Genomic DNA, 26,886 nt, shown 5'->3' with positions numbered 1-26,886 from the left:
TACTATGGCGGTCAATGGCTGCTCCTTTCCAAATCTTCATTTAAGTTAAACACATGAAAGGAACTCAAACAGGTTTAAAATAGGCGAATAATGAGTAAATTATTACTGATTATTCATTTTTGTGTGAATCATCAGTTCAGTGTTATTGGTGATATTTCGCATTTGCTGGAAGTGAATATATTGAATAATATTTCTACCATTCCAATGTGTTAGGCATGAATGACTCTGATCACTGTTCAAAAAGAAGTGTCAAATTTAATTAATGTGCGCACGACCAGTCACAGAAAGAAAGAGGAAGAGACAGAGTGAAACTTTTCTGACATTTCCAGGATGTCCAGCCATTTACTGGAAAGCCCTTGTTGCATTGTTTATGTCTGGATATGTTCATGAGTGTTTCTTCATATGGATTTTAGCAAGCATACATGGCTGTGATCGTATGTATAATCTTTCATGTGTCTAATCAGGAACTGTAACACTTATTCTCTGTAATAAGCTCTGTCATATATGCTGAATTGATGAAATAAAATGTGGCTTACACCAGCATTATTCACATTAAGTCCACATGTTTTAAAAGCAGTGTATTAACCAGTTCCTGTGAAAAGATGAGCAGCTAATGTTTCTGATGACCCAAGCAACTAATGCTGAAAACCCAACTGAAAAAAGGGAACTTTTGGTTTTTGAGGCAGTTTAAGTAAATGATCTCATGTGTGCTCTTCAGTAACGAGAACACAGCCTCATACTCACACACTTGGAAAGCACAGTGATCTGAATTGGACTTTTAGAGACCAAAATACACTTATCTCAATACGGATTACAGGAATGTTTAGGAATCTGTGTCTGATGAGGAAAACACAGGTAAGTATTTTTAAAATAAAATTACTACTTTCAGTATATACAGTGCTTAGCATAATTACGTACACCCCATTTTGAAAATGAATATTTTTATCAATTTCTCAGTGAATATGGGTAATATTTTGGTGAATTTGAACAAAACTGATTTATTAAACATATATTTTTATTAAAATAATATTTTTGTCACAGAAAATCTTTAGAAATAGAAAGACAATACATTTAAAGTTGTGCAAAATTTTGTGAGAAAAAAAATTACAAACTACAAAATTTCAACAAAATTTTATACATTTTGTTTCTCTTTAATTTTGGCTTTATATTTTTCCCATACATATAAATTTGTGTGAACTAATTTTGGACCGTTATTGATAGTTATTTTGTTAGATAAGCTCCAGATATGGCTTTAGTACTGAATACTCCAATGTTTGAATATAATATTTTAAAGCTTTCTGATAAAAAAAATATGAATCTAAATAAGAGGTTTGTGAGGGGTGTACTTATATATGCTGAGCACTGTACATTGTGTCTTTTAATATTACTGTAGTAAAGACTTATTATTAAATTATATTAATATGTATCATATGGCTGCTTAGTACTATGTATAATACACATATTAATGTCTTATTACATTGTTTCATTCTACATGGTTTCATTTACTCTCATACTGTAAAAAAAATATCCGTAACTTTAAAAAAATTTTCCAGCAGCCGGGGTGCCAAAAAAACAAACATGTAAAATAACAGCCGCTAAATAACAGAAATTTACTGTAAAAAAGCGGACGTTAAGAAAGTTTCTGTAAAATTATGTCCTCTAAAAATTTATTTCTGGAATATTACGTCTGCTATTTTACGGGAAAGTTCTGTTCACCCTAGCTGCTGGCAAAAAAATAGGAAAATAACAGATTTTTTTTTTTACAGTGTACCTAAACATAAACACTACAAATCACAGTAGTAACAATTAATAACCAGTGATTTCGGAGTATATTCGGGCAAAAGTTATAGATAGTAGTATATATGTTTCACTATGCTAAATTATATCTATATTTCAGGGACAAAGCAAAGTGTTTTTTACAATCTATCCCTATATCTGAACTAAACTTAAACACTAAAAACTGAACTACCCTGATCCAGTTGCTATGACCATTTATGTGAAGCTGCTTTGACACAATCTACATTGTAAAAGCGCTATACAAATAAAGCTGAGTTGAATTGAATTGATTATCTCCAATAAAATTATATTTCCAATAAACTTATAATAAAAAAAAATAAATCCTATTATCTTGGAGAAGGAAATGGAAAAGGACAATAGTAAACTAAATTATTATTACATATTGTACTTTAAAAAAACTACATTCTCCAAGAAGCTACGCTGTAAAAATGCAGTTGTCCCCACACAATTTGATTAAGCTAACTTAACGTTTTTAACAAATTAGTGGATTGAACATAAAAAATTAAGTTGTCCCAATGAAATGTAAAGAATTGTGTTATTTCAGCTTATTTAAAATGAATTTGAACAAGCAAAAAAATACAATAATTTAAGTTATAATTTAACAAATGAACCTAAAGCTTTGCTTTTAACAGACACTGTAAATAACTGAACGTAGTACATTAGTACTAGCATTTTATACAAATATGTATTTTATTTTAAAAATAAATAATAATAATAATAATAATAAATAATAATAATAGAAAATATTAAACAAATTACTTTGTCAGTGTTACACTTTATGGTTATTATAGTTAATCAAAACTAAACTGTTGCAGCCCTTTGTGACATTTATATAAATTATACGTTATTTGTTTATTTGTTGTATGATTATTGAGTAATTAGGATTAATAAATTTATGCTGTATTATTCTGTGCCACAGATCAGGTGGTTTGGTTATAGGGATTAGCTCCATCTACATTTCAAGCGAGTTTACCTGCTTATGTGATTAGCTGGCAGAAGTGGCAGGGAAACCGTGTTTTTGTTGACCGTGTTTTGTTTGTGGCATCGTAAGAAAAACTGCTCCTGTCAAAACAACTCCATAATTAACCAAATTATGTCAGAGACCATTATATAAACCAATGAAACCATTTTAATTACTTGAAATAAAATACCTTGTATTATAAAACTTATTTCAGCTAAAGTCTAAATTATTTTTCATTTCTTTTAGATTTCATGCAACTTGATATAATAAAATAACAAACTACAGCTCAAATGAATAAAAATGATATAGACATACACTCTACTACTGTAAAATATTAATAAACTGAAATAGCATTTAATTTAAGGATTTATGTGTTTTTTGTTTGTTCATTTTGTTTTTGAGTGGGGAAACTTCATTTCTCACTTTTAGTATTTTTTTTGTATCCACCCTGTTCTTGTTATTTTGACCATATTTTTGTCTGTTTTGTTAAAAAACTGTTTTGTGTTCTTATTTTCCAGTGCTTGTACACATAAAGACCATCAAGGTGTGTCATGGAGAAAACACAGTTGTGACAGTAGGAACAGCGTGTGAGGTAATACCTTTCTTTCACCCTTCACTCACTAAGAAGTTCACTCAGTTATGTACTTCACCACAGCTAAATATAGCAGTACACCATCTCCAACACACCCTTTAAACAAGATATTAACAAATATTTAAAAAAATGAGCCAAAGAACACAAGAATTCATAAAAATGACACACTTCTTAAAGTCGATTTCCTACTGAGCATGTGCAGTTTGGTCACAAACGCCCCTCGCCGTCTTTTAAGCTCAGGGAAATCCCTCCATGTACAGTTTCCTGGCAGTTGCGAGAAACCCAGCGTGACATACAGTTCTGCATCTGCGTTTATACGCTCCGCAACTCCATGGGTGAGTTACGAGTACTGTAGATAGTCAGTTTCACCCTAAAAGAGCGGTTGCCTATATTGATATTATAAACACGTGCTGGATAAAGATCTACAACCCACTGTTGTTTGAAGTGCTCCATAAACTTAAAAAATGGAGTTTAGTACTGAAGGATGGATTTGGAGATCGTAAACAGTAAGAAACATTTATGCTTTTTGTGCATCTTAAATTTTAAATTGGTTTGATGTGTTAAAGACTATTTAATTACTTGTGAATAATGTAATTTTTTTAACATTTAAAACATGTCTAACGTTAACCACAACTAATTAGTGTTGCACTAATACCAAAATGTAAGCAAATCACAGTACTAGTGAAATTTCACGGTTGTTTTGTCAGCAAAAATATTGTAACTACTTTTTATTCACTCAATTAAATAAAACTACTTAAATATAATTACTATTAGCAACTTTAATATACAATTCATCATTGTATTACCTTAAAGAAAAGTTACATACAGTATACCTTTCAAGTATTATTAAATTATTGTACTGTATATAAATACGAACTAAGATCAAATCAAAAGAGTCAGTCGTACAACATTACAGGTTATTTTTGTTTTGTCTACTGATTGTTACAATGTCAAAAATCTGCATTTCAAATATAGTCTCACACTGTAATGCTTTTCACTTAAAAAGCTTTGCATTGGTAGTTGAAAATAGGTTACTTAGTTTTAAAAAGGTAAAGCCTCATAAAACTAAAAGTGAATTAAATTTTGATTGCTTTGCCTGCAAAGTACACCTAACATTGAAAAACCTGGTATATTGAGCACAATCTGCCTAACTTAAATGCCTCTGAATGGACAGCGGGTTACAATGCTCAACCTGGCAAATCTGTTGTGAACAGAAACCTTTGGCACACTTCACAGATGTCTATCACAATTGATCAACCGCAGTAATACTACTCCAGAAAGGCTAGTATATAACTTTTCCTAAATTGAACAAGTACTCTTTTGGTACTGAAATACTTTTGGTTGCACTAACTATATGGATATACTATCACACAAAAAAAAAGGAACTAAAATCTAAAATGTTTTTCCTTCGTGTTTTTAAAGGTTTAGCATACAGACAACAACAACATCAAAACAAACCCACTCATGCGGATTCATAAAAATGAATAACACTGCATTACGCGTGCCAACAGTTGTTTCGCAAAATTTTATTTTTGTAGATGATAAATGGTATTGTGTTTAATAACTTTTTTCCGAAGTCTGTTTTTTCGAACATCATTGTCATGTAAAAGTGTTAACAGTTAATTTTCATGGTTTTCAGGGTTTCTGTTATTTTGTTGTAGACAGCGTTGCGTGTAATCATCCCCTCTTTGACGTAGTGATGCAAAACATGCCATTTTGACAGAAGTATCTTGATTGAAACAGCTTATTATTGCTCATTTTATTAGTTCTGGTACTATATACACGATAAAAAAAATGAATTGAACTGAACTAAACTGAACTTCAATTCTGAAAACTGGACTGACACACTTATAATTTACTTGAACTTCTATGTTAAGCTGCTTTGACACAATCTACATTGTAAAAGCGCTAAATTGAAATAAAAATTAAATGAATTGAAATGTGCATGAATGAGAAAATAAAGCACATAAAGTTCATTATTCAAAAAGAGTTTTAAAGCATGACAAACTCAAAAAATCTCAATACTGCTTTTGTGCCGACCGATAAAATCATTATAGTAACTTTATTAGCAATCGTATTTATTCTATACAGTGAAGACCACTATTACATTTCTTTAGCATTTATTATTTGAATGCTACAGTACCAGCTGAATAGTACACCCAGCAGTACAATTTAACACTGTTTTCCCCCTTAATTTCTGTATATGTTTATGTTATTACGTTAATATTATTTATATTTATATTACCTGTATATCTTTACATTGTGTCTGATCACTATGATTAAATAAATTTACACCTATTTTGCGATAGGATTTTGACTGATTGTGGACTTTGCTTCATGCCCCTAAATAAGCTGGTGTGAAAGGTGTGATGTTTTTTTGTTGATGTTGTTGTTGTTTTTGGGTATATGCCAGTTTGGCGAGGCAATTGGGACATAACTACTGGCTTAATCCTTTGGGATGTCAAAAACTAAATTTGAAATATTATGAAACGTGTAGGCCAGGGTGAAATCACAGACAGATATTTGCTCACCACATATATGTGGCAATGTCAAAAAGCTTAGAAATTAGAGTTTCCCAGAAGAATGCCTGTGGTGTGTTTTTTAGATCAGTGACTTGTGTTGACAGTTACATTTGTACTGTCGTCATTAACCCGTTTAATTAAAAAAATTGACATCATTATCTATTCACCCTCATATTGTGTACCAAAACTGTATGAACTGTATGGAACTCTAAATACATATATGTTTTTTGAAAGATGGTAGAATCCAGTATTATTTGTACCCTAACATTCTTCAAAATAAATCACATTATTTACAGTTACCATTGTTGTTGTTGTTGTTGTTATTATTATTATTATAATTATTATTATTTACCAATATTAACAATTTCCATTTGAATAGTCCAATTAAATCAATCTGGATCTAACTATAAGCACTGGTTTCTAAATATCTAGGAGTCTTGGAAGTAACAAGAAGGATCACCAGCCTTAAAAAGCTTCTCTAATCTTGCATCCCAGCTACAATGTTCTCCACATGGTTTCTGCAAATGTTTGTATTCGCTCTGCTGGTAAGAGGGAACACCGGAAATAACCAGTGTACTCATCATGAAGTCGAGCCTGGAAAAGGTGAGAGAAACAGATAACACCTTTTTGACATTATTGCATTCAATTCACCTGGTTTAATACAGGCCTGTGTCCATCTGATAGACTCTTATCAGTGGTTTCCCTAATCTGCCTGAGGCATTGGTCCAGGATTCATACATAGAAATGTTATTATTCAAGACAAAATAAACCCTTATCTTGGACTCAAATAAACAGTCAATAGAGATTTTCTTTTCCAGACACTTGTAATTCAGTCTTAGATTGTAAAGTGTGAAGCAGTTCTGAGGATCCTATTCAGAAGTTCACTTCTTAGTAATCTTGAAAACTCTATCTAAAAATCCAATAATTACTTCACTCGCAGCTTTGACAGTATAGAGAGATTTTAGAAGTCTCTGGTCACATGTCTGGAAGACAGAGACGGCCTATTTTCATTTTTATTCTATACAGACAGGTGTTGTTTTATGATATGACATTTGCATTGTTCATGCCTTACAGTTTGAATGGCTATTAGTTAAACTGAAATATTCTGAGAAGTTTTCATCAGGTTTGTACCTGTCACGATTACCAGCGATCATATCCCAATAGATCGCTAGTTTGCACTAACAATAACTCATGGACTACAATTCCGCCATTGTCGGACTACATATTCATACATGCACTCCGGTCACACTCACACATGCTTCCTCATCTAAACTGATTACATTCACACCACCTGAGGATTGTCAGAGACTGATTGCACACACTATTTAAGCCACACACTTACCCATTCACTTTGCCGAGTCTTGTTTACTGTCAGTAGCATTACAACGCGTTTCCCAGTCTTGTGATCTTGTGTACCGACCGTTAGTCTTGTTAGCCTCCTTGTCTTAGTCTGCCGCCTGCCGTACAACCTATTGCATGTTACTTCGACTACGATTCTTGATTGCCCTCATACATCTTTTTGCCTCTGTATTGACCACTGCTTGCCTGACTTTGAATAAACCTGCATATTGGATCTTACCTCAGTTGTTGGTGTTACTCCCTGGGGTTACAGTACCTTGTGATGTGACTATATAATATATTTTATACTATATAATAATTATTAATTCCAATATAAAACATGTTTGTCATTGACACATACACACATACAGTACATATATACACAATCTGTTAATTAAGTCTTGATGTATGGATATTGTTTTCTGTTCCAAGCTGCTACTCGGAGGAAACCTAGATCTTTTAAGGTTTGTACCTCTATGATGACAACGTTTTATAAACAACTGATTGACTCAGTTTTATCTTTTGCATAGTAGCTTGGTATGTAGTCTGAGACTATACGTTTTAATCAAACTGGGCCAACGGTAATTTACCAAAATTAAGTCTTGAAGAGAGTCCAGGTTATTTTATGCACCCCAGAGTCCCTATATGCAGGACAATTAGAATTATAGATTGCTTTTTTATTTTAATGGCCATTACTGTAGGTTATTAAATAAGTCCAACGGAGAGGGAAATGTATCTGTAAATCTATTTATTGCATTTTTTATTGTAAAAATTGGCAATGTGTACATTGTGTAAATAAAAAAAATCTTACATTTACCTTAAGAACAGTATAGCAGAAAATTTTGCCAGTGTTAAAACCTTGACTTTTCAAAACTGCGGTATACCCGGAAAACAGTTATTGTCCCATGTCTACATGGACATTGGCTTGTGTATGGCAATTTTAGTCTGCCTAAATGGGATAATAAAGTTGAGTCCGAGTCAAAAGATTTGAGAAATATTAATTTTGATTTCAGCTTTTTTAGGCTTGTAAAGGAAGTAATTCTTTTGGTTGTTATTATATTCAGTCGATCTTGCTTATATCTTTTATTTGATTATCATCATTTTAGGATTCTATCTAGTTAATAGTCCAAGATCACTGTGATTGTTTTTAATTTTTCTAATTTTTCTCAATCTCATTAGTTTAACTGTTATTGTATTGTGACCTTACTGCTGCATATCTTCTTATACAGTATAAGTTGCCGCTTGGCCAGGTCGTCATTGTAAATGAGAACTGGTTCTCACTTGACTTACCTCGGTAAATGAAGATAGTTATTATTAGTATAACTGTAATACTGGCAACTTGTCTTAGAGAGTCAGAATGCTTTCTGTTACCATAACTCCATTTACTGTGTATAATGAACTTCAATCTTTTGTAAACGTTATTACATTCACAAATAGCTATATTCATGCTACATGAATGGTATTGGGGCTCAACAATATAGTGTTTAAGTATCAATATGGCAATATGTGTATCAACAATAGTCATTGCAGGATTCGAGTAATTATTAAAGATTGAAATATAAAGATATTATTAAATATCATATTTAAAAGTTATTTATACAACGATGGCCATGTTATTAAATATTTGTTTATAAATATTTTGTATTATTAGATTTGAATACTGTTAGACTTCTTAGTGAACCAAAAAGCACTTGTTTACTTAACTTTTATTATTGCTATGTCTCATTTACATATGCTTCTAACTTAATTGCACTGCATAGAAAAAGACTTGATCATCTCAGTCAATCAAAATTGATTAAATCTTTCCAACTAGAGTGATTCAAATCATCTGGTAAAATTATATTCATATTGCAATATGTATTGCAGACAAAAAATATCATAATGATAGAGCTTTACAATATTATGCAGCCCTAAAAGGTATTACAAAAAAACACAACAGAGGCATTTAAGCATCATTTGCCTCAAACCAAAACTAAAACGTATCTGGGCAGCTTTTGATGTTAAATAAATGTGACATGAACAGAAGTCACCGTCTTAAATGCTTTTAAACTCTTGTTTTAGACTCTGCAGTGATGGATTCTTTGCTGTGCTACAATGACTACAAATCCTATACAGAATGTACATGGGAGACTGATCCACGTGCTAACTTCACTTTGTATTACTATGACAAATATAAGAAGTAGGTGATGAAAGACACAATAGATGAAATAAAGTGACAGGAATGAATAAAAGAATACAATGAGGAACTTTTGTCTCTCCCTCTCTTCAGAGCAGAAACACTTTGCCTCTTGAATAAACCCCATGTAGTTTTACCCAATGGGAAGTTTTCTCACGTGTGTCGCTATAACACAGGGAGATTTTCACTTAACACCAATCACACCCTATACTTCAAAGTACAATGTGGAAATACTCCCACATCTCTCCGAGTTGCTCAGCATGGTAAGTGTGTTTCGTGAATGCATTTACCTTTTAAAACATCTCTGCAGTGGAAAAGTCCTTTACTGTCATGTGCATGATTTCAGGGAAAGTTAGAGCCCCGGTCAGCTTGACGGAGATGATGACTGATGGAGGAGGTCGCCTGCTGTCCTGGAAAAGTCCGTATCCTGCATCCTCAAATATCACAAGGTCTCTCATGTACCAGCTTCAATATCGCAGACACATGCATGACTGGACTGTGAGTAAACAAACACACACGCGCACACACACACACACACACACACACACACACACACACACACACACACACACACACAGTAAACCATTAAAATGTAACTTGTGCTATTGTTTATACATTGGATATTAGTTATTAATAACTAGGTATTTTCACTATTACCATTATTTTTTTTACAATTAATAATTCTCACTAGTCAACTTTTTGCTTTTCTCATATCATGACTAGTCAGACTAGCCACAGAACAATAAAATAAAAACTAGTAAAATAAAATAAGCATATGCGGGGCTTGACATTACCACCTGCCAGTGCGCCAAATGCGGGTAGATTTCAGCTGTCGTGGGTTAGGCAGATACCCCTACTAGCCATTTTTTTAAGTTGCCAGAGCTGCCTCGTCTCTAAAGGTTAGAATTTTAGTTCAAGACTGTTTGTCAATGTGCGCAAATGTGATCTTAAAAAAGAGAAGCAGCACAATTGATAACTGTTTGCACGAAAAAATAGCAGATGATTAACGAATGAGGATGATCAGGCACTCAGTGACACAGACCACTGACATTATGGCACAGGTGATGTGATGTAAGCGAGTGATTAAAAGCACCGGTTTCCTTGTGCAAAACAACAGTGCCTGAAAACGCAACTGGTGCGATCATTTCTCTTTAAAATAGTTTGGGAAAAAAAACGATGCTAATGCACCCACAGTCCTGCTGCCTTCAAGAGAACTCCAGATTTTCTGTATGCAGCAGCTGTTGCCGCTTTCGCTTTTACCATTCTTTGAACAGATTATTACTGGGCCTAACGTTAACCGTGTGCGCATGATCATCCTTTCACTATTGCACACAGAATATTTTTCACCTGCTTTCTTTTGCTAGCAGTTATTTTTGTTATTATGGTTTAATTATCATTCTTCACTATAACATTGCTTTAATAGGAGACTAACTCTCCATTTATCTATAGTTACCTGCTAATCTGGGACCTTTAGCCTGGACAAACTACTATGTAAAGTTTTAGATACATGAGAATAGATACATTAAGAATATTTCTTAAATAAAAAGTTTATGTATACAGCTATATTTAGCTGATTTTTAAACTTTTTTTAAAAGTTGTGGCAAGGAAATAACTTGTTTGGTGTGGCCAGAGAAAAAAAAATGTGGTCCCACTTTATATTAAGTGTCCCTAACTACTATGCACTTACATCAAAAAAAATAAATACAATGTACTTACTGTGTTTATAATGTATTTGAGAACACTTGTGGTGCTTTTGAGTTGGGATAGAGGTTGGGTTAGGGACAGGTTTGGTGGCATGGGTAGGTTTAAGGGTAGGTTAAGGTGTAAGGAATGGACAACAGTGTATTTACAAAAGTTAATTACAGATGCAATTACATGCATGTATTAAATCAAGCATAAGTACACAGTAAATACATGTATTTACACAATAAGTACATTGTAACAAACTATTAGATCCTATGTAAGTATATACTAGTTAGGGCCACTTAAGATTTTCTTTTTTGGTCCCACTATATATTGTGTTGAGCCCTAAAATGTCATGTGAAATATACATACAAACATAACACATAGTTTAAATCAAGTAGTTTTAGCATGACAAAGTCAAACTATGCATATAAAATATATATTTCCCAACAAAAAATAAATAAATTGTGGCTAGTGAAAATGGTGAGTGGCTAGTAACATTGGAAAACTACTAGCCACAGTGGCTGGTGATCAAGGTCAAGGGCATAGATCATATGGGCAATATTTTGACTAAGTAATAGTTGGGGTTTTCACTGTGCCAAAACGTTAGTATTTGGTACTAATACTAGTAAAAATATTTTTTTTCTGTACCAAACCAAAAGTCAAACTTGAACAATTAGTAGACTAGTTCAACACAAAGTTGAACAACAGAAGTTTATCGAAGTCATCCAAGAACATTTTTAAAACGTGACTAAAATGCATGAATAAAATATTCTGCTACACAGTAATCAAATTTTTTGTCATAAAAAGTAAGAGCAAAAATCAAAGTCTAAAAATGTTTGTCATACAGTGCTTTACCCAGGGGCGTAGCAACTAGGAGGACGAGGAGGGATATATCCCCTCACTTTTAGAGACAGACCATTTAGAAAGAGGTGATTAAGAACGTAAACTTTTGGATTTCATATGAATTTTCAAAATGTAAATTGGCAAATGGTGAGAATAATAAGTGATCTCATTTAATTTTTACAGAGCTGTATGCATTTCCCTTCATAAAATTAAACACACTGCCTAAAATTGGGAAAATCAACTACACAGTAAAGCCCAACAGTCAACTTTATCAAATGAAATGAGTGTAGTTAACTCAAAATTGACTGAAAAGTTAATTCTAATCATTTGAAAAGAGTTTTGAACTAAGTGATGAAGGTTATGAGTTAATTAAATACCTCAATAATTCAACTTAAACGGAGTAAGTTCACAGTACTCACATTGATTCGTTTTTTTTTTTAACTTAAATGTTTGTTTTTTGCAATTGGTTTCATCAACTGGTTTGAGTTGCCTTAACTTATTGGGTCTTACAGTGTAGACTAACCTCAAACTAGAATGAACACCCTGTCACACGCCAAGATCATGCAATAGCAATATTTTCTAATTGAATATCTTGCGGATATCCTGTTTACAGCCATATCTGTGTAGCAGGAGCTCTGTTTCAACCCATTATCAATTGTCACAATCTGTCACTGTAATGCAGCCTTATTATAACCTCAAATGAGATTCCCACCTAAGATAAAGCCTCCACATGAAAGAACGATGCATTCTGAAACTGGAGACAGATAGAGATTTGCATTTATACATGAGTAAATGCTCAGTGTGTTTGCTTTGCATGCGTATTTTTGGCATGACACTGCATACTATATAGTTTGTTTACCAATTCATTTGTGTATTACTGGTCATATGCCACTTCAAATACTGAAAATGCTAAACTATTTATGTACAGTATATTTTAGGATTGTTACAAATCATATTTTCAGACTGACCATTGTAGCATGACCGCAGTTCCATAAAGAAAGTTTCAACATTGAGTTTACTTATACTTTTATGCAATATTGACAGCTTTTAGTCAGCCAAGCAAAACATTTCAAAAAACATTCCACTACCCTTAGTGTTGTGTTTTTTTATGAAAAGACGTGCACAGAAATAAATAGGGAGAAATATAAAAGTGTAATGTTGTTTACTATTTCTATAGAAATCTTCATCCTTAAATGGATGCCTGTGGCCTCTTCCTCTTTGCTAATGACAATTGTTTTACTTCCTATATCTGCTATATAAATATGCCCCAAAATAAACTGCACCAGTATCGTCTGTGTGCCAGGCGCCTGCAATTCTTCGCAACATTGCCAAACCATAACTAAGTTCAACCTGATCTATGACAATATTACAATCTAATGTAATTTAAATTTGAAGCGAGCAGCAAATTATGCATAAACATACAAACATTTAAGTAATTTAAAGATAGACCGTCTCTATACCAATATTTGCTATTTGCTTTGGGGGATTCTCTGATTGGTAAAATTTTCTGCAAAAAAATAATGCAGGTTTTCGTCACGGATTCAGCTGTAAATAAGTTTTTTGGATTCAACAAAAGTCTACTGTCATTCAACATCCACAGACCTAACAGTAACTGTTTTAAATCATTAGTTCACCAAAATAAAATATAAATTCTGTTATTAATGGACCTTATGCCATTAGCATGTTTAAGATCTAGTGTGTTTAAAAATCTATGATTTTCATTGCCTGATTGAGACACAATATAAAGTGGGTCTCACAGCGGTCAATAAACACTCCTCTCGATACTTGTGTATAAATGAACCTTCATCTTGTTTTTTGCTTGAATAACTTAATGAATGCTCATTTTAACAGAGTATATTTTGATTAAATTACATTCTCGAAGCTGTAAAAGGATTTTTTTTTTTTTAAATCGGTGATGGAGGTTTATCGATGGCTGAAAAAATACTTCCATTATACTCCCACATCATTCCAATTATCTGAGAAATCTGAGAGCTCTCTCAAACAGCAAGGCTCCGGAGACATTCAAAGTGTAGAAAAATGACCAAAAACATTGTATTTTCTGGACTTTAATTTCCACAAAAATATAATTTGTGTTCTATATTGTAAATTTGTGTTGTGAAGATTAAAGAAGCTCTCAGGGGATTGAAACAACATGGATGAAGTAACCCTTTAAAGGTCCTGTGATGTGCTTTGAAATGTGCATTTTTATTAGAATATTTTGTAATCTCAATTGAAATATGAAGATAGGGGAAGACATCTAGGAGACCCTACCATAAAGTAGCACCCAGACATGTCAGATACTATAGAACAGGGTTATCAAAACTGTCAATGTCCTGGATACATTCCAAAATTACTTTTGCTGTTTTTTCAAACTACTCAATTAAAATGAGTTGATAACGACACAATTCTTAAGTTGTTTTTGTGACAACCTAATTGTTTTATATCAATCCAACAATATGAACGATTTGTGTAGAGCCCAGCATTCTTTACAGTGTAGTTTGGCTCCAAATTCCATCAATACACCTCCCTGGAAGTTTCTAGTATTTCTAGAAAGAGCTTGATTAGCTGGTTCAGGTGTGTTTAACTGGAGTGAAACTGATGTATGAGGTGAAAAATTGTTTATCTATTTAAGCAAAAATGACAAACTGCAAGCTTTGGATGTTTATCTTAGGTTTACATCTACTAAATGTGAATTTGGCTTTAGAGCGCACTATTAATATCCTTAAAAATAAAATACTGATCTAACATCTAAAAAACTACTTTATTTTTAATTTTACAAGACCTTTAAAGTTAAAACTACCGTTAAAAATTGAGTAGATTCAACTCTACAAGGTTGTAACCCTCAATCATTGAATCATTGAAGTTTTTGTTTTTACTGAAACAGACTGTGGATAAAATAAATGTGTCTGAACACACGATCATCAAGGAATCACTGTTTCCGGGTTATCATTATGAAGCCAGAGTGAGGGCAAGGGGTCCTGTAGGACTCTGGAGCAACTGGAGTCCCCTGGTGTCCTGGAAGACTCACAATGGTTTGTATTTGACATTCATTCAATTTGAATTTGAGTTCTAACAGAACTATCAACTCTGCTAGTCGGAAAAAGACCAGATTTTGACCAACGTTTATCATCTCTTGCAGACGTCAACAAAGCTCTTAACCTGCAGTGTGTGATAGAAGGAGAAACAACAGTAATGTGTACCTGGCAAATGAGAACAGAGTATTTTCAGTTTATGACTTATCATATGTTGTGCCATGATAATACTGGGTGAGTCTATTCATCACAAACAATTGATCTACAGCAATGATCTCAATCCCAATTGCTGAAGGGCCGCAGCTCTGCATAGTTTATCTCCAACCACCTCCAACTCACTTAATAGGTTGTTTTCAGTCACATGGTTCTGATGACACATGAAATTCAGATGGAGGGCAGGAAATAAAAAAAAATGAATGGAAGATATTGAAGTAAGTCCATATTTTTGCAATTTATACCATATTTCAAAGGAGATATAAATAGAAAATAACCACATATGTCTGGCATGAACCTTATACTGTATCATGAAAAAGGCAGAGTTTTCTACAAAACTAAAATATATTTGCCTATCAATGATGCGGTACATACTGTATAATTACGTTACATAAAAAATACTATAGTGTTTGGAAGCATACTATAGATAATTACTTCAATTAAACTGTCGTAGTAATTATATTGTCGACACAACTGTAATAATAAACAAAATATTCAATAGGCAATAGTTTTCTAAGCTATAAACACAATACACTACAGCTTACACTAACTTTACAGTGTTTAATACAGTTTATCAGTTTACTATACTACAGTATTCTGTAGCATTTATTAACAAAGAGTTGTACACATTACACACTTTACTATGTGGTTCAAAAACATGTTTATTATAAATTACAACATTTTTTTCCCCATGCGGATATCTTCCAGACATCACGAAATAACAGATAAAAGCGTACAAAAGCATGGACACATAGTCTACATCATTATTATTTATTTATTTTTGTAAGTGGGGAAAGTGCTCCACAATAATAACAGTTTTGTCGCAAGGGTTGGATTTCTTTTTTGTTCTATTGATGAACTTACCATCAACAAACATTTACCTCTGCTGCGCACCTCGATGTTCACGTTACAGTCGTTTATTCCACCGAAACGCCAGTAAAGACATGAATTATAGCAAAACGAGACAGAGATTTCATTGCAGTGATGGATTTTGTATACATGTGGTGATGCTTGTATCTGATTTTTATATAACACATTAACATATTTATACACATAGCTAGGCCTGTATATAATCTTTATTGGTGCTGTCAAATGAATTATCGCGTTCAAAAAAAGTTTGTAAACATGGATGTATTGAATGAAGGTTGATTACATGCTGCCTTTTCTTCTGTTTTTTTAGCCAGTTTCTTGAACTTTCCCCGCGTTTATGAGCTAAAACTTTTGGAAGTTTAAAAAAAAAAAAATCGGCCTTTCTTTATTTGGTCGATTTAAACAATTATAATCTTTGAAAAACATTTTAAACATTTTAAAATTCTGATAGTAATACCTATGTAAAAGAACCACTTCCTGCCCTCCATCTGAATTTCGCATTTCATCAATGACGTCATGTGTAAACAAACTATAGCCTCTAGTAGTCTTGAACGCCTTGATTAGTTTAATCAGTTGTATTTGATTAGGGTTAGAGCAAAACTGTGCAGAGCTGTGGCCCTCCAGGAATCCAGTTAAAGACCTTTAATCTATGGTGTGAAAATACATAAAGACATTTTTCCCCAATCACTGTCATATATATGACACCTAGAAGCCCTCCTGTAACACTTAAAATTCTTTTACAAAACATTTCCAACACATTTTTTAAACATAATAAATGTAATAACTAATTTCTAATAATTAATTTTCTTTGTCTTTGCCATGATGACAGTACATACTATTTTAATAGTTATTATGCAAGAAACTATTCAGCTTAATCTGCAATTTTATGGACTAACTAAGCTTGACAAATTATTATATTTAAGTAATAATTAAGGAATTTTATATTTTGTAAAGCTACAGTATAAATACTGGTTTTATTTCAGCTAAACTAAAAGAAATAAGACTTCCATTATAGTGTAAACATTTTAGATTAGAATTTTTTTTAAATGCTCTTTAAAACTAAGGAAATATTTGAAAAGAAATTTAAGTTTCACAGGAGTACTAGTAATCTTCCTTTCAAAATTAATATCCAAACACTAACATAATCACATTTTAATTTCTCTATTTATGTTTGTACTTCTGTACTTGTACTAATCTTATTCTCTCTTTTTTGTAATTTGCATTTTATAAATGGTATGCTGCATTAGACTAACAAGTAATTATGAAATTATTGCAATTTTTGGTTCTTCTTTAAGTAGCAATGGTGCCACATCCTAAACATTGGACAATTCTTTATTTGTCCCCAGAGACCGTCTTTGTTGTAAAACCCCCCAGCTGAAGTCCAGCAACGATGAGCTCATTGAGTTCATGTGTTCTGTCAATGTCATCGACCCTAACCAGTTAACAGTGGAGCTAAAACCAGTGCTATTCACACGGACTTTTAAAACTGCACACCACAGTGAGTGTCTTGTTTTATATTGAGTTGTGTGAGCAGTGCTGCCATGTGGAGTTTAGGAGGAACATTAACATCCCATTTTCTCTTCAAGTTAAACTCCCTCAACCTGACAAGTTAAACACAACGGAAGTGGATGATGCTTTACAACTGAACTGGTCAACACCTGCTGTTAGAGGAGGAATTGAATTCACGGCTGAGATAAAACTCTCAACCAATAAGGTGTGTAAAACAATCTTTTGAAGCCATCTTTCGTTATCTGCGTTGCGTTAACTGATCACATGCATGATTTTGCTTCTTAATTGTAGCAGTCGATGATCTTTAACTGTACTGAGAGGGTCAATACATATAGGATTCCCTTCAAATTTCTACATCCTTCAACTGATTACCTGGCCCAGATCAGATTTGTGCCTATTCCTAAAAAAAACTACAGAGTTCAGCCATCAGACTGGTCAGAGCCAGCAAATTGCACCACTAAGCCAGGTACAGTAACACTCTCATAATCTATTTGAAACTGGAGCTCTGAGGGGCTAGAATTTCCATTGCCCACAAAAAAAAAAAACATTGCTTATTAAAGATTGGTCTTTAACGCAAAAACATACAATTAAAAAATCCTATGAGCATAGTGCACCAAGATCAGAGAGCCTGAAGGTTAATTTGAGAATGTGTATGGAAAAATGCTCTCTAATCTCTTTAAATAGAATAAAACAAAACCTGCAATAGGGCTGGATGGATAAATGATATTATATCGAATCGTGGTCAAATTTGTCAATAAGAATGATAAACTTTTTACTCTATAATGATTTAAGAGCCAATCACACAGCAGAATTGTACAACAACAGGAATCTAAAAGTGTGTAAATAGTAGAGACGTACCAAATTTTTGGCGACCGAAAATGTATCGGCCTAAATGTTATGCTGTTTAATGGACCTTCTTCTGGAGAAAGTCTTATTTATTTTATTTCGGCTGGAATGAAAGCCTTTTAAAAAAATTTTTTTAATATTTTAAAGGTCAAAATTATTATACATATTTTTGATAGTCTACAGAACAAACCATCGTTTTACAATAACTTGCCTAATTACCCTAACCTGTCTAGTTAACCTAATTAACCTAGTTAAGCCTCTAAATGTCCCTTAAGCTGTATAGAAGCGTCTTGAAAATATCTAGTCGAATATTATTTACTGTCATCATGGCAAAGATAAAATAAATCAGTTATTAAAACTATTATGATTAGAAATGGGTTTGAAAAAAAAATCTCTCCGCTTAACAGAAACTGGGGAAAAAAATAAACAGGGGGGGCTAATAATTCTTAACTTCAACTGTATATATTTTTGATGAACTATCCTTTTAGGCTTAGGGGAAGAGTGGACAGAACTGAATGCGTATGTAATGTATAAGAAAAACTTTTTTGTATGTGCAGCTTCGTCACCCATCAATCATCTCATCCAACCGTCATCCAACATTCCACTAACCTACATTTTGGCTGGTGTGCTTGTACCAGTGTTAATCGGCATCCTATACAGTGCTCTTCCAGCATGCCACAGGTAAAACAAATGGCATGTTTACATTTATGCATCACCCAAACATACATTAAGTCAATGAATTGATCAATTTCTGCATTTCCTGGAAAAGTCATTACATTAAAGTTGTATATACTTGCTGTGTGAGCAACAGGAACATTTATCAAGTGTAGCTGTTTTTGTATGTGTTTGTAACAGAAGGATTAACAGAAAGATCGTCTTATGGAAGGGATCGATTCCATCACCCATAAAGAGCAAAGTACTCGAGGGGGTGATCAAGGTGAGCCTTTATTGACTGATCTTGCAAGTGTTTAAATTGTTGTGAGCATACTACATTATTTCTTTCTTTCTCCCTCTCTCTCTCTCTCTCTTAGAAATATCCAGCCGGGTGGCCGTATCTTCAGAGTGAAAAAGAGACAACCTCTGTTTGTGTACTGCTGGCTACTGACAATATCAGTGTCTGCAATAAGTAAGATCTCAATTATTCATGATAGCACTAATTAAACTGTAACGTCAACAAAAATTGATTTTTTTCAGTTTTAATTTACCCTAAAAATGTTAATTAAATCGATGATGGATATTGGTCTTTGCAAATGAAACTGAACATTATATACAAGGCTATTATTACCTTTTATTCACAGCTTTTGTAAATAAGAGCTTCAATAAGGAAATAAAAGACCTTAATGTATTATAAGGAGACATAGCCTTAATTTGGTTTTGCCTGTATATGTCTCAAAAATACTAGAAATTGTTGAATTAGCTTTACCTAAAATCGTTTTATGATAGGATCTGTGGGACTACGCATTTATTAAATCTACTTCCAAATAAACAGTGATATCTGAAAAGTTACACATCTTATAATAATTTAAATTAAATTATATTTCTAAAAATGTTTTACTTTCACAATTGCAGTAGCGTCTCCTGGGATTCACCCAAGTTACAGGTTGAAGATGCTGTAAAAATGGAACAAGCAGGTGGATCAAACCAATTGAGTGCCTCATTGGGGGAGGACATGTGCAAGGACAAATCAGGTTTGAGTTTCAGCGGACCTTACATTCTGTGCTGTGAAGATTCTTGCATCCACGACAAAACATCGGTCGAGTCCCAAGACACAGTCCAGACAAGTGCTTCTGAAAAGTTGGAGATTTTTACAATAAAAGGAGGATATGTTGTAAATTCTCCGACTGACATGCCAGCAACTCAAAATCCCACCCCCATTGACAGCCCAACCAATGAGCCATCAGCTGAACCCCCTGCGTACACGCCCAGCCCAGATCCAAGCTGTACAGTCATCGCTCATCCATCGGGATACTTCATGATGCCATGCGTTTCCACTGAGCAATTAGAGCCGAAAGGATACGTGACACTCGAACATAATGAATGTGATAATGAGTGATCAAGACTTCAGTGTTAGTGCTTTTTCAAAGAGCCTGGATGCTTAAGAAATTAAAGGGAGGCCCATATAAATAACAATAACATTAAAGGAACACTCCACTTTTTGTGAAAAGTTACAAGTAACTTAAGTTAAATTGTACTATTTTTAATCCATTCAGCTTATCTCCGGGTTTAGCAGGAGCATTTTTAGCTTAGCTTAGCATAAATCATTGAATCTGATTAGATCAGGGGTCACCAATCTCGATCATGGAGGGCCGGTGTTCCTGCAGGGTTTAGTTCCAACTTGCCTCAGCACACCTGCCTGAATGTTTCTAGTATACCTAGTAAGACCTTGATTCGCTTGTTCAGGTGTGTTTGATTAGGGTTGAAGCTAAAATCTGCAGGACACTGGCCCTCAAGGAACAAGTTTGGTGACCACTGGATTAGACCATTAGCATTTCTCTAAAAAATTAAAAACAAAAATAAGAGTTCAATCTTCCTATTTAAAGCTTTTATGATGACTATATACAAATAAACATATGTAGATACATAGTGTACTAAGACTGACAAAATAAATGAACAGTTGCATAATCATTCTGATGTAATAATCAATGAACTTAGCTGCATACCATGCATCAGCCTAGAAAATTACAACTTTTCCATTTCTGTCAGTCTTAGTACATAATGTTACTACAGACGTGTCAAGCTTTAAATAGGAAACTTAACTAAAACTTTTTTTGAGCAAGATGATAATAATCTAATACAATTCAATAATTTATGCTAAGCTAAGCTAAATGTGCTCCGCCAGGCCTGGAGATTGGCTGGCTACATAAATAAATAAAATGGTAAAACTCAACTGTTTAACTCCAAGAGAGTAGCAAAATGAAAAAGTGTTCCTTTAGGCAGATTAAATGTAGTTTTACGTGCTTTGTACAAACTGCCGCAGCTACAGTAACGTTTCACAAACTCATGAAAGACTCTTTAGAGCTTCAGTTGAGCTGAAGCTGATGTGCTGTGACAGGCTCACCAACAGATGGCAGCGTTTCTTTAAAAGAATGTAAAAAAATGTAAGGCGATTTTGCATTTCTTGATGGAAGAGCAAAAAATGCATTAGTGAAAAATCAGTGTACTTGTGTTTTATAGTCACTGCATTGAATGTCTTATTTTAAAATTGTATGCAGCTTAACCATTTGATAAACATCATTTGTCAGTTGAGTATGCATATATTTTTTATATTTATATGCATATTTGTGCATCAAATCTGCAAAGGAATGTCTTCACAAAGTAAGCATATTTAGGTTTAGGTCATAGGTTTCAGCTAACAGCTCAATCCAGATGCAAACAAAATGAATAGATAAACCGGGTGCTCATGCTGGCCACAGAAACCTGTAATTTATTACGACACTTTTAATACTTTACTAAAAAATGTAAAACTAACCTAGTTCTTAATGTGTAACAAATAAAAGAAAAAAATGTGTATGCTAATGATTAATGGAAATGAGTGGCTGTACAGTAAATAATTTGTACGTGAGCTATTAAGGCTCATTATTTTTTTCTTTTTTTTTATGTGTGCAATACCTATTAAGATTTTTTTTTATTGAAATTTTTAAAACCTTTCTTTGAATTATTGTTATTATATTAAAAATCAGGAAATCATATATTCTTGAATTTGTCCATGCCATTTCCTTCTGCTAGTGAAAACTGCAAATTGTGTCATTGTTTACTCATCCTCCACTTCTTCCTAACCTATTCCTGTATGTGAATGTTTAACACAAAAAAAAAGATTTTGAATAATGTTCAGAATGAACAGCCATTTTAGGTTTTTTTTTTTTTTTGTTCCTATAAATGTAAATGAATAGTTTCCAACATTCTTCAGAATATCTTGCTTTTTTTGCTCAGCAGAAGAAAGAAATTATTAAAAGTTTATAACCACTGTACGAGTAATTGGCGAAGAATATTTTGTAAAAAAAATAATAATAATTTGTTGAAATGTTCTACTTTTTCCAATAATTTGACTTGAAAGGTACTTTAGACAATGTAATGCATTACAATATTGGGTTACTCCAACCAAAAAAAGTTACTAGTTTAGTTACTTATTTACTTCTTATGGTAAGTAATGCAGTGCGTTACTTTTGAGTTACTTTTGCATTACTTTTTCTGACCTGAATGAGGCTTGATCTCCTTCAGAACTTGCAGGGGGGGTTTTTTTCCTTTAAAAAAAAGGGGGGTTTTTTTCTTAATAGAGGAGCTCTGCAATTAACAACACACTGTATAACCTTCATTTACCTTTAAAAACATATAACAAGGTCATTGTAGGATAATGTTATCTTCTGAGAACTTCCTAACCCCTAGAGCTCTACATGCCATATATACAGTTTAACGACAGCTTAAAGCAATGTGTTTGCTACTTTTATATTTTTTGTCTTATTAAAAAGTAAAATCACTTTATATTCAGATAATCCTCTTTTCCTTTTCTTCCATGTGTTCAAACTAATGAGAATATTTCCATCGCAGAATTGCAAGGCTCTGCCATCTCTCTTTTTGTCTTTTCCTGCATTTTCTCATTGCGTGTTGGATTCAACATGATTTTTAATCATTTTAATTCAGCAATTTACCTTTTTAAAAGCGAATAAACTAAACTAAAAAGTAAATCATGTTACATTTCTTTAAAAGTATGTCAGAAGAGAATTATTACTTAATTTTAAAAAATAATGCGTTATTTGACTAGTTACTTAAAAGTGATATTAGTATATGTTACTTGTGTATACAATTCAAATCAGTGTTGGGGGTTATGCATTACAAGTTGAGACCACCTGTATAGTTGTATTCACTGTTAAACCAATGTTTGTGTTTGCTGTTATTCCTACACTACTATCTCTACATCACACAAACTTTCCCATTGTTTTGTAACTTGTCAGTAACAGAGCTAAGCCAAACTCAAATTTTATTAGCTAATACAAATGCACAGTTTCAGGTCATTAATGATGATGCCCCAACAAAACAGTAGCCTAATGTTTTAATAGAGTCTCAAGTCAACCAACTAAACATCTGACGGATGTCCAAAAGACGTCTGTTATAACGACGGACGCAATATAGACATATGCATGTCCATCAGACATCCACTTATATGATGTTTGTTCCAACAACTTAATTAATATGAGCTGATCCAACCCAATTCTTGATTTGTTGGGCCAACTTAACTGTTTTATTTTCAATTTACTTAAATTTGGTAATTCTAACAAGTTAACTTAATTTATTTCATGTTGTCCCAACACAAATCGATTGTGTGGAAACCTGCATTTCTTTACAGCGTTGCTGTATAGGAATACATCTTATTTAGATTTAAAGTCTCAGTTTTAGTCTTTAATTTTAAAGATAGTATCAAACATATTTTCTCATGCTGGTGTGACTGCAAAACTCTCTGCACTCAAGCACAAGGTAATAAAGATTTTGCTAAAGCTCGAGAATGTCTCCCTTTAGTCTTCTTCCACACACACTTAATTTTAGTGTCTGTTTATCTCGGTCTCTCACAGTGCCTCACATGTGTGTTTTTTGGCAGGCCAGAGTTTACGGAGTATGTCTGCATCATCGGTTTCACACAGAGCAGATGTCATTTATTGCAGACTAATCTACTCCGCTCTGCACCTCACGTTGTGTGTCTGGACTTGTTTATATGGGTTACAAGGACAAGAATTTGTATAATGACATGGGTATTACCTAGTTGTCCTCTATAAAGGTGAATTAAAAGGAAACGCCAAGTGTCTTTGAAATTCTAAATGCTTAAAATAATTAAACAAGATTGTTTGATTTAACAAATTTTTAGTAACGGTTAGTTTTAGGGGTAGGGGGGAGTTAAGATCATATAATAAGCGTTTTTAACAGTATAAAATACATTAAGTGCCTATGGATAGTACTTGTAAACCATATACAAATGTGTGTTTGTGTGTGTGACTATGTTTGACTACTCCAAAATTACCCACTAAATGAGAGCTTCAAACACTTCTATGTTTTCTCTTGGGTAAAAGGACCTTGACCGTGACTGTAGAATGCATACATATAGGGTACATACTGTATAGTCTGGTTGTTGCTTTTCCACAGACATTCTAGACAAATTCCTGACAGCAGATACACAGCACACAAAGACTTTAAGACCTATTGTTTTAGTGAGAGCAAAACCTAGAGAGAGCAGAGGTGGAGCTCTTGCAGGACAATACGTCTCCTTCGCTTTGTTGTAAATAAACAGGAAAGCTGTCAAGGTGTTTGGAAACTATTGGGATACAAGACTATTATGCAATCGTGGGGTCTCCATACGAGTACTGCATAAATAATATACCCTTACATATCTTGATGCAAGCCTATCAATTTCAGGTCTACTGAATACTGTAAAATATTTAGGAGAGAAAACCCAAATAAATCTGTTGGAAATTTAGACACAACCAACTTATTATTTTCTAATTTGTGCTTTCAATAATATAAATCAAAATTATAAATATCATAAACACATATGATAAAGATTGACTGACAAATCTCATAAGTAAAACTTGCTCATCTTAATTTGTACATCCCAGGAAAGGGTAAGGATTAATGGATCATTTTTGGGTTTAAGAAATGAGGTCATCAAAGTAAAACAAAACTTTATGGACTTTTGACACTGACCAATATAATTTATCTTTTAATAATAAATATAAATATATGACAGGGCTCGAAATTAACTTTTTTACTTGGTAGCACCGGTGCTCCCAACTTCAAATATTTAGGAGCACCAAAAAAATTTTAGGAGCACCAGAAAAAATTTAGGAGCACCCACCAAAAATAAATGAGCACCGCTGCAAATTGTTTTTTAATGGATTTATTGTATTTTAAAACAACATTAATAGGACTGACAAAAACCAGAAACAACTATCTAACTAATGCTGCGAAGACATTGATATTTGTGTGCAATAATTCCAAAATGAATGTCTAATAATTAGGCCATAGAATATTAATGATGATAAAAAATGACAATAATAGTAACAATGAATTACATTTCTCATTATGATGCTGCCTTGAATGTGCATGAATGTAGGTTTTCTGCTATAAAAAGTCTGTTACTTTATGAAAAATAATTGTATAGTTTGCATCAAACAAAAATGAAGCATTGCAGTAAGAAATATTTATTTTGTACTGCTGTTTTTATATGCATGTCAATTTAATAAATAATATTTCTGCAACAAAACAAACAAAACATTATAATAAATCATTCAATTCAATGATGAAAGCTGCAAAGCAGTCATCAGTAAATAAATATAAAAATAAAATACACCTCAAAAAAGAATAGACAAAAGAAAGTAAGTAAAGTCTCACTTCTATCACTCTTTAAAAGTTTTGGTTTCAGTTTGTGTCAATTTAAAGGTTCAGTCTGAGATGATCTTCATTTTTCTGTGTTAGTGGAAAAGCTGGCGAGTCAGCCGACCTAATTTATGAGCAGGCAGAGCAGGATTCTTGCGCTAACCATCGGCGCAATACCGGTCATTGTTATGAGCCGCAGTTTCAGTGTAAACTTAGTAAAGGCGAGCTTCTTTGGCGATGATATGAACAGTACTAGATTTGACTTTTAGCAGACATTTGCGCTAAACACGCAGTGAATGCAACGCATGGAGATTCGGGCACCTTCTCCAAGAAGCGCGTACTCGATTGATCTCAGCTGGCGGATCATTATTCACCACGTGACGTGTCATGATCGCTTTCATCTGCGCCTCAACTTTAGGTGGGGTTTGCAAACCTGTGCGCTTTAAGTTTTCACTCTTCAGCCGTTTGCATTTCCCGTGGTCATAAAAGCTCCTTCCCTGTCATCTGACAGCGGAATACCTTAAGTGAATGACAGCTAATATGAACCAATATAGCGGCAGGGAAGAGCAATTCAGCACGTTTTTACAAAAAATCAAAACAGGTCGCACTACAACCATTATCTGCAGTCGCACTAATGCGCCCAAATATATTATGAGGTCGCATAGATTAATTTTCGGGCGCATATGCGACCAAAATGGTCGCAATTTCGAGCACTGTATGAGCAATATCACACGAGTAGCAGTGATATACAGCTATATCGCAATGCTACAAGTGTGATATTGCTTTTATACAACATATTGACGGCATAAGATAATAAAAAAAAAATCAAACACGGAGAGTCTCAAAAACTCTTTTGTATGAGGAACTACTTTCTTCCGCCACTCATTCACATCTGCAGCTGATGGTCAGAACAGTAGAAACCATTTCCAGTTCACTTTAGAGCTAGAACTTAAATGATTCTCTATCTCAATGTCTAAAGTGATGACAAAACAGGTAATTTTAGATCACATTTTAAGATTATAAGGCTGAACAGCATGAAATGCAATCAGTCTACAGAGATTTCCCAGTACTTCTCTGTTGCAATCAGGAAATAATAGTAATAATTCACAAATACGGCGATCAAGACCATCTGTGAACAGTTT

The 26,886-nt window shown here is 33.4% G+C and overlaps 2 protein-coding genes across 16 annotated transcripts in view; one reads left to right on the top strand and one right to left on the bottom strand.

Moving 5' to 3' along the window:
- The window catches only part of pvalb6 (parvalbumin 6), a 137,443-nt gene that overhangs the window by 96,540 nt on the left and 14,017 nt on the right, over positions 1 to 26,886 (bottom strand). For all 5 annotated transcript variants that reach the window (XM_087242379.1, XM_087242380.1, XM_087242382.1 and 2 more), the window contains exon 2: positions 9,677 to 9,882. The gene's annotated coding sequence lies outside the window, so the exon portion shown is untranslated. The remainder of the gene's footprint in view (positions 1 to 9,676; positions 9,883 to 26,886) is intronic.
- On the top strand, positions 337 to 23,880 carry csf2rb (colony stimulating factor 2 receptor subunit beta). Of its 11 annotated transcripts, none has more exons than XM_087241890.1 (15): positions 337 to 855; positions 3,277 to 3,350; positions 6,305 to 6,475; positions 9,272 to 9,389; positions 9,480 to 9,649; positions 9,733 to 9,884; positions 14,800 to 14,947; positions 15,055 to 15,181; positions 17,377 to 17,528; positions 17,617 to 17,744; positions 17,831 to 18,005; positions 18,943 to 19,066; positions 19,244 to 19,322; positions 19,417 to 19,511; positions 19,955 to 22,074. In XM_087241890.1, the coding sequence occupies exons 3-15, from the start codon at positions 6,373 to 6,375 to the stop codon at positions 20,436 to 20,438; spliced, it is 2,055 nt and encodes a 684-aa protein (XP_087098016.1). In that variant the 5' UTR covers positions 337 to 855; positions 3,277 to 3,350; positions 6,305 to 6,372; the 3' UTR covers positions 20,439 to 22,074.

Source organism: Danio rerio, chromosome 3 (assembly GCF_052040795.2).
Source record: "Danio rerio strain M-AB ecotype USA chromosome 3, GRCz13ab, whole genome shotgun sequence".
In the NCBI taxonomy this organism is placed as follows: Eukaryota; Metazoa; Chordata; class Actinopteri; order Cypriniformes; family Danionidae; genus Danio; species Danio rerio.
This window is presented reverse-complemented; position numbering and strand designations above follow the sequence as displayed.

Bases quoted from the DNA above. Each gene is read 5' to 3' on its own strand.
- csf2rb (XM_087241889.1), top strand. From the start codon at position 6,373: ATGTTCTCCACATGGTTTCTGCAAATGTTTGTATTCGCTCTGCTGGTA. The intron at 6,476-9,271 runs GTGAGAGAAACA...CTCTTGTTTTAG, and splicing joins TGAAGTCGAGCCTGGAAAAG to ACTCTGCAGTGATGGATTCT. The intron at 9,390-9,479 runs GTAGGTGATGAA...CCCTCTCTTCAG, and splicing joins TACTATGACAAATATAAGAA to AGCAGAAACACTTTGCCTCT.